At 38.5% G+C, this 8,645-nt stretch overlaps 1 protein-coding gene across 5 annotated transcripts in view; it reads right to left on the bottom strand.

Annotated features, from left to right (window-relative positions):
- Positions 1–1,354: 1,354 nt before the first annotated feature.
- Positions 1,355–8,645, bottom strand: part of spns3 (SPNS lysolipid transporter 3, sphingosine-1-phosphate (putative)) — a 15,237-nt gene continuing 7,946 nt past the window's right edge. For 3 of the 5 annotated variants that reach the window (XM_020612381.1, XM_020612379.1, XM_020612380.1), the window contains exons 2-13: positions 8,085–8,331; positions 7,931–7,996; positions 7,432–7,568; positions 6,925–7,076; positions 6,444–6,510; positions 6,211–6,353; positions 4,809–4,961; positions 4,518–4,707; positions 3,383–3,448; positions 3,194–3,292; positions 2,891–3,062; positions 1,355–1,714 (exon numbers count right to left, since the gene is read on the bottom strand). In XM_020612381.1, coding sequence (XP_020468037.1) covers positions 1,644–1,714; positions 2,891–3,062; positions 3,194–3,292; positions 3,383–3,448; positions 4,518–4,707; positions 4,809–4,961; positions 6,211–6,353; positions 6,444–6,510; positions 6,925–7,076; positions 7,432–7,568; positions 7,931–7,996; positions 8,085–8,310 — 1,542 coding nt within the window. In that variant the 5' untranslated portion in view covers positions 8,311–8,331 and the 3' untranslated portion in view covers positions 1,355–1,643. Of the gene's footprint in view, positions 1,715–2,890; positions 3,063–3,193; positions 3,293–3,382; positions 3,449–4,517; positions 4,708–4,808; positions 4,962–6,210; positions 6,354–6,443; positions 6,511–6,924; positions 7,077–7,431; positions 7,569–7,657; positions 7,678–7,930; positions 7,997–8,084; positions 8,332–8,645 lie in introns of those variants that run through there. The other 2 variants (XM_020612382.1, XM_020612383.1) reach the window with 2 other exon arrangements.

Here is an 8,645-nt window from a genome sequence, read left to right as displayed (position 1 = left end):
TCTCTGACGAGCAGTCACCAGCCACATCGACCTGATCAGTGTTTGATTGTTGTGTCTTGTTGCTTTTCTTCTTTTGTCTCTCCTCTATCCACTCACCCCAACCGGTCCAGGCAGAAGGCCGCCCACCAAGAGCCGGGGTCTGTCGGAGGTTTCTTCCGTTAAAGGGAGTTTTTCCTCCCCACTGTCACCAAGTGCTTGCTCAAGGGGGATTTGTTGGGTTTTCCCTCTGTAATAATAGTGATAATAGTAAGGTCTAGACCTTACTTTGTAAAGTGTCCTGTTTTGTTGTGATTTGGTGCTATACAAATAAAATTAGATTCGATTTGAAGCAAAACTACCAGTTGAAACATGTCCAAGTCATATTAAGAGCTACAAAAAGTGCTTGATTGCAGTGACTGCATCAAATGTATAGTACATTACATCAGGTTAAAGGTCTCAGTGTTTTTGTCCATGCCACTGTTGCTGCTTGTTGTATTATTTAAAAGAACATATTGCCCAGAAAATAAAATGTAATATGTCTGTTATATTGAATATTGACTTGATAACAGTCGATGTCAGTTACTTTGGTCAGTTTTAACTTATTTCAAATAAAACATTTTTTTCTTTTGTAGTGGAAGAGTAGCAACACTTTCAACTCTAGTATGTCTACATCTGAGTTGTTAAATTAATGTGAGCTGTTCCTTATACACAACTGCCCCCTAAAGGATATACCCAGAACCAGAAGTTAAAACAAAAGTTAATAGGACTCTTTCTAACAATGGACCAAACTAGAAAATAAAGCAAAGGTGTATGAATACAAACTGATTTCATGGCTTCAAAGAGATCAAGGATGTTTGGAGAAGAAACAGCACTGCCGGATTTATAGTATACTGTGCAAAAATTGCTTGGTTCAGACTGAGTGGAGCCAGTGGCTCCACATTAGGTTGCTGTATGTGATCATTGGGAGTGTGTGGCGATGTCAGTACAGCAGTGTACTGACAGTGTACGGTGCCCAGACTGCTCACAGTGGGTTGACAGCTCAGCACACTTACAATCCATAATATTTTGGTCATTTGTTTTATAGAAAGATTGTGGAATCGGAGTGGGAGGGGATGATAAGTAAAATGTTTGCTTGCAAATTGATTGAAAAGTTAAAAACAACATTTCCATACATAAAATATGAGAATTAAATGTTCAAGTATACCGCACAATTCCCCTGAATGGGAGGCAATATTGTAATGATGTTAACAGGACAGATAGTATCCTGCTTACATATGAAATTACACTGAAAGTTTGCACTTTCTTTTTTAAAAATACTGTTAAAGTATCAATGTTTGAGTTGAGTTTATTTGTTGACATTGGATGCAGTACAGATTTTAAGTCTCTTTGATGTAAAAAGATTTTTAATTCTGTGCTATGCAAACATACACTTAGACAATACACTCATAGGCCTCAGTGAACAGGCAAACGCTTTGATAATGGTCTGAGAGTGTGAATTATTAATTTTTCTCAGTATCTGTCATCACTGTGTGGCTGTGAAGGGATAAACAAAGGATCCTTTTAGGTCAGCACTCACATCTTTTTCTCAACACCAGTAGTTTTTAACTTAACTTTAAATATTCACAGATAAATTTGTTAAATAGTTGCTGAGATCAATTGCAGCTTTACTCATTACTCCTGTTGTTCAGTTCCATGGCAGGCTCAGGTGCAGGACCCTGCTGTGGTACAGGATCGTCTGGAAAAATTATATATTTTTACATTATATACATACACACACACACAAACACAGAAAACACGTTAAAACAGGGAACACCCATTACCTGTCATGATTCGGTTCCATTGCTTCCCGTCGTGCTTTTATTTTCACGTTACTTCCTGTTTTTGTTTCACCACAGTTTCGGTCTTTTTACTTTAATCATCACTCACATTAGTTTCACCTGCTCTTGATTGTTTGCACCTGGTTTTCACGACATTATAAGCAGCCTTCCCCCACCAGTTACTTGCCAGATTGTTCTGGCCTCCAACTCTGACTCTCCAGCGTATTTTTTGGTTTTGGTATGTTGTGTTTTGACCCGGATTGTGTACTTTGACAATTCTGTTCTGCCTCGCCCTCCTGTTTCGGACTGCTTCCCTGTGTATGAATTATTGGACTTCTCTTTTGGACTACGAACTGTGGATTCCTTGGATGTATGTGTTTGCTGGCTCTGACCATGGACTGTTGTACCAGCCTGTAAGTTGTGTTTCATGTTTTCACCATGCCTTGTCTCGTTTTTGTTCAGCGTTAGTGCTCTTAATAAAGAGACAGTTATTCACGAATCCTCGTCTGGCTGTTTAATCGAGTTCACCCACAACATGATCGGCAGCATCTCGCTCGTGCGGAAATACACACAGATATACACATTCAAGCTGCAGCAGGGCATGGTTAGACTAGCTCTCATCTATCATCTATCAAGGTGATGCTATCTAAGTTGCCCTGATTGTGCAATTGGCTCATACATCAACAATCCAACAGAATGACAAAAATGTCAGCTCAGATCTCTTTACCAGCTTTGGTCCAGCTCTCCCTTTGAGGTGCCAAAAAGCTAAACTGCCAGTGTGTTAGTAGGCCATGTGTGTAGATAAGGGGAATTTGTATTTAACTGCATAAGAGCTAATGTATCTTTTAGAACAGAACTGTTGTCCAGGAAGGTTTGGACACTCCAGCATGTGTGCTACACTGTCCGCTAACAAACACAAAATGGTAAGGACTTAATCATGTGCCTGGCTGTCCACACACAACAATCCTGCACAGAAATACCAAATGAAACATTCTCAGCTGATGATAGTTGAATTTTCAGAGCTGTGCCTCTGCTGTAATTTAAATTTTTTGGTTGTTCAGATGAGAATTACGGTAACCATTCATTTCTAGTACCTCCAAGTGATCTCTGAACTGCCTTCCTGTCTTCAGTAATGTAAAGGGAAGTTATGAGGAAAAACAGTCCACCCAGGATCCCGACAAATGGGCAAACCAGGAGGCTGTACTTCAGACTGTGGAAGCTCCAGTGATGGGTTGCAGGTTTAGAATCCCCTATAGCATCAGAGATCTATTGGTGAAAACAGGATTTGTGCTCAGTGATACACAGAAGAAGTGGTTTACTCCAGTCTCACAGAAGCACGCTTGATGAAACGGAACAATTTATAGGAAGTTGACTGGGAAAGTGAAACTATTTCTTACCACTCCTAATAGGTAAGGACTCCCAGCATCACCCAGGAGATGACCAAATGTAATCTGGAGAGCTTCAGCTGTGGCCCTTCTGGTTGGTACAACCACATACTGAAGTAAACAGCAACACAAAACCTGTTGGCTTCAAATTTCAGCAGACAATTTCATATTTTTATTCCCAAATGCACCATTTAAACTCACCAGCAGTATATCAGCCAAGACAGCCCAGTTCAGTGATAACAGTAATTCACCTAGGAAAATGAATACCTGAAATGAGACATTTAAGATACCCAGTAAGCAACTGATAACTAATCATTTATTAAAGAATCTATTAGTAGGTTAAGAGCTTGATTTAGATTTTCTATGTATGTCTCTTGTTTTACATTTTTTGACGTTAACTTATTCTTATTTTGTTGCAGCTGTGAGCAACATATTCAGGCCAGTTGCCACGGCTGTCACACTAAATGTCAATGATTTTGCAATTCTTTGGTGCCACGTTATTCACATTACCTTTTGCTCATCTGGACATTTTAGGTGACACCATCAATTATTTGCAACACAACTCTACAGGAATAAATTCAAAATGTCTCCAAATGGTGTAGTTTCTTCACTAAAGCTAAGTTCTCACTTCATTATGTGCACTCAATGTAGAAATTGTGACACATCCAGATAACACAATCCTTACTGCAAAACAAGACTAACCGAATCAAGTTGTATTTACAGTAGTAGTGACTGGTTACCAAATGGGCAGGTAAGTCCATATCATCTAATTCACATAGTACTGATTGAAACAAGATTAATGGTCATGCTAGCAGCTCTGTGGAGTTTTACTTCAGCACAGTGATGATTTGAGATAAATGCATGCTAACATGCTCCTATTGACTATGCTAATATTTTGGTGTTTAAAGACTATTTTCATCATCTTAATTTTGCTATTTAGCATGCTAACATTTGATAATTAGCACTAAACATATGACTAATATTCAAAAACTTTGATTTGATTTGATGAGGACATACTGAAAGTTTAGCAATCTAAGTTATTTATATGAGGGAGACATGAAAGTGTGTACCAGATTTCATGGTATTTCAATAAAAACCAAACATATGAATATCATGGTGGAGCTAGAGGTAAATTGAGGGGGCCCACCCAATTCAGAAGAATTCTTTCTCTGGGGACCACAACTGTCTGTACTAAATTTCACAGCAATCCATCAAGTAGTTGAACTATTTCAGTCTGGACTAAAGTGACTGACTGACAGACAAATCAACTTTACTATCATACATAAAAATGATCATTTAGTTATTGGACCATCAAGAACAGAAGTTCATCTCTTACATAAGTGGCTGGAATGCTTGCTGATGCCACAAAGATGGTAATAAAGAGGCATGGGACTGATCCGAGCATGCCTGCTGCACAGATGAGCGGGTCCGCATTGGATACCTTGTCCCTAAACCATCTGGATAATCCGGTGCCAAGACCTCCTCCCACAATGCCTGTCACTACAGTCACAGCACCAAAGATTAAACTGTACAAGGAGGAGAGGAACACAGCATTCTTAAAAGTCTGTAGCATTTTTGAAGGAAATTAGGTAAATAAAGGTGATGCAGGTCAAAGGTCAAGCTGCACCTGGCTGTGGGGTCGCAGGGCTCTTTGGTGCATGGCGATAGGAGTCCCTGAGCGACCTGAGCTCTGGACAGAAAAGTAGGCATCCAGAAAGCCAGGGCTCCGGTAAGGAAAGCCAGAGCTGTCACTCCAAGTGATGACAATACATAACTTTTACTACAGTCAGAAAAACAAAACAGCAAGATTTGTAAATATTAATCCAAAAATCATATCCCACTAAACATCATTGCCCTAATAATGCAAAGTACTGCAGTATTAATTAGTGGTGGTAGAAGTACTCAGATTGTTTACTTAAAGTAAAGTAGCAATACCACAGTGTAAAAATACTCTGATAAGTCCTCCATTCAAAATATTACTTAAGTAAAAGTACATAAATATTAGCATAAAATATACTTAAAGTACCAAAGGTAAAAGTACTCATTATGCAGAATGGCACGGGTCACAATAATGTACAGTATATCATATTATTGGACTATAATTATTGATGTTTTATTGTGTACATCAAATATAATTTTACAGCTGGTAAAGGTAGAGCTAATGTTAACCATCTTATATGCTTATAATTTGAAGTACTTTACATACTGCTGGGTAGCTTGTGAATTTCCCACCAGGGATTAATAAAGTCTTATGATTATACTGTGTTTTGTTGAATTAATCTCAGTCTAAAAAGTAACTAGTAACTAAAGTGATCAAATAAATTTAGTACTATTTTTTTCTATAAAATGTAGTGAAGTCAAACTGTGAAGTAGCAGAAAATGAAAATACTCAAGTAAAGTACAGATACCTCAAAATTGTACTTAAGTACAGTGCTAATGACATTTCACCTTTGGTATAATTAGAGCCTGATTGATAGATCGGCTTAGCTTATTGCAGATATATTGGTAACCAATATGTTTAAATAAAAATTGCTGTATAGAAATGCCAAAAATATAGGCACAAAATTATTTAGACATATAGATATAGCCGTAACTCCAGTTTCCTCCCACAATCCAAAGACATGCAGCTTAGGTTGATTTGTGCCCATAGTAGTGAGTGTGGGTGTGTGTGGTTGTTTGTCTACATGTCAGCCTTGTGATAGACTGGCGACCAGTCCAGGGTGTACTCTGCCTCTTGCCCAGTGTCAGCTGGGATTGGCTCTAGCCCCCGGCGACCCTATTCAGGACAAGTGGTGTAGATAATGGATGGATGGATGGATGGATAGACATACAGTAGCCATAGACATTACCTAGCTTGTCCACCAGAGATCACCAACAAGTTTATTATTCAACTGTAAATGTGCTGCTAATAACCTAATTTAAGGATCCTTGCCAATATTTAATGTTTTTGTAAAAGAAAAAGAATATATTGTATCTGATTTTCTCAATGAATATCTGTAATGACTTCAGTACTCATTTCCATGTCCTACTTTCTCAGAAGATACATGACATCCTCCAGGTAAGAACTCTGTCCTGTGACTCCTTCTCCCTGGGTTTCTGCAGCACCTCTGGGTGGATTAGGGCATAAGAAGACCAGCAAGATAAGTCCCACTACACCCAGGAGAGGAGTGATCTGAAACACAGAAAAATGGTAAGAAATCTGCCACTCTATATCAATCACTTTTACAAACTTTTACATTGCTACTAATAAAAATTATCTCACCCTGAGACCCCAGCGCCAGTCCCCTGTGAGAGTAGCACACCCTGCCCCTGTTATGTATCCAAGACCACTGAAAACACACAAAATAAGCAGATAAGCTTAAAAAATACAAAATATTACTCCTGTAGTGTTTAAAAAAAAGATCTTTCTATGTTGATTTTACTACTGCTGCTACTACTGAACTTTGCAAAGGAGCATTATTTGGATTGTAATTGATTCACCCTACAGCCCATATTGTTGTCTGAGTTTAAGTGCAGCATTGAACCTGGTACTTCCAAAGTCTGACACATGTGATACAAAAGCATCAAGGACAAAGTCACAGATTTCACCTTATTTGTTTGCAAATGCATTGTTTTTTTTTTGTTTGTTTTTTTAGCTCACCCTCAACCATGTCAGAACAGTCCATGCTTTCAGTTGCACAGTACAGCAGAACATGGTTTGTGGTTAATAGGTCAAAACATGCAAAAAAAAGTTTGTTTCTAACCTTCCGACAGGGATAAAGATGTAGAACACACAGACCATGATGCTCCGTTTACCCCCAATAAAGAGGTCCCCAATGATAGTGGGAGCAAGTGTAGAGTAGCTGGCCTCTCCTATCCCAACAAGGGCTCGCAACAGCACGAGAAGCCAGAAATACTAACAAGATCAAGACAAGACCAAAGAAGGGTTTCAACACAGTTCAATCCCAAATACCACAAGCATCATCTTTGAATAGCAAAGAACACTACAACTAATCAACAAGCCCTAATATTCATGTCAAATGTTTGACATGTGTTTTGTTTCCTGTGTAATATTTTCTGCACTGAATTGTTTCCTGTGTAATATTTTCTGCACTTATCACACAGTATTTCTGTGTGATAAGTGAACGCATGATAACTATAGAGGAAGAAAAATGAACTAACAGCAGCAGGAGGTGACATGATGTGATTTTGCTGCTTCTTATTTTTTCTTTCTGGTGAAGTATGTGTGAAGACATCTATTTTTCACTTACCGACTTAGTGACAAAAGAGCTTCCGACTGAAGTCACAAGCCACACACTCAGACCACCAATCATGATGTATTTCCGGTTGTAGCGGTCACCAAGGTAACCAAATAAAGGGGCCAATAGTAAGAAGCTGCAGATGAAAACTGTAAGTGCATTAATAAGAATCAATTTCTTCCTTATAGTGTGATGGGTGAACTCAATCATTTACTTTGAATGAAGAAAAAAAACTCACTCAGGAAACTTATAAACCCTCTGCAAGAACATGAAACAATAGGGTATTAAAGCTGAAATCTCTAATTTGGAACCACAAAGTCTCAGTTTGTCGCACTTGTGTCTTGCAATAACCAACAGTGCTTTGTAATTCACGTGCCGCACTTGTTGCCTCATTTCAGCTTAAGGTAACACAGGGTAAAAGAGGATCTTCAACTCACAGTATGTGTGAGATTTCTTAAGAGTTTTAAATGAGATGTGTGTGTGTGTCTGTCAAGGAGAGGCATTATTGTACCTGTTTGCAGAGATCCAGCTGTACTATCATTTATATCAAAGAATGTCTGAAGGGTTGAAAGTACACCTGCATCACATTAAAAACAATGATTGTTGTAAAAACAAGTGTTTGTTGACAGCTAGCATTGTCATGCTTGCACAAGAAGTCATCTCACCTGCTATTGTGTAACGTTCCATGTAGTTGAGCAAGTTGATATAACAAAGCACAGCTACACCTATATAGGCATGCCTAGGGGACACGGCTGGTTTCTCCCCTGCCTTTGGTGTAAGTGATGCAAGGCTGTTAACAAAGGAGCCATAATGTAGACCAGAGTCGGAGCCCAGACTCCTTCGAGGCATTGGTGTGTCGTCGGGTGACATCACTGATCCCTTTGGCTCCATAATGAGCCGCTCTCTCTTCACCTGGGAGTAGAGAATGTATGACCAGAATTTAAAAAAAACATTATTTACTCTCTATGCTCTCACCAAAGGTGATAATGTTGTTGCAGATATGCTCAGTAATTTGGAAACAAGACTCATTAGGTAATTTAATAAAGTTCCATGATTTATACTGATTTATAATATAGAATTGGCATTTGGAATTGCATTTTTTCAACTGGATGCAAATTATGACTTTAAAATAAACTCTATTTACCTCATAGAACAAACAGTAAGCGACTGACTTTCTCTCACAGTTTTGTTTTCTTTTTTTACTTTTGAAATCCTATATATATATA

The sequence above is a fragment of the Monopterus albus genome, unplaced genomic scaffold, assembly GCF_001952655.1.
Source record: "Monopterus albus unplaced genomic scaffold, M_albus_1.0 scaffold124.1, whole genome shotgun sequence".
Lineage (NCBI taxonomy): Eukaryota > Metazoa > Chordata > Actinopteri > Synbranchiformes > Synbranchidae > Monopterus > Monopterus albus.
Note: the sequence above shows the minus strand (reverse complement) of the source record. Positions and strands in the feature narration are given on the sequence as shown.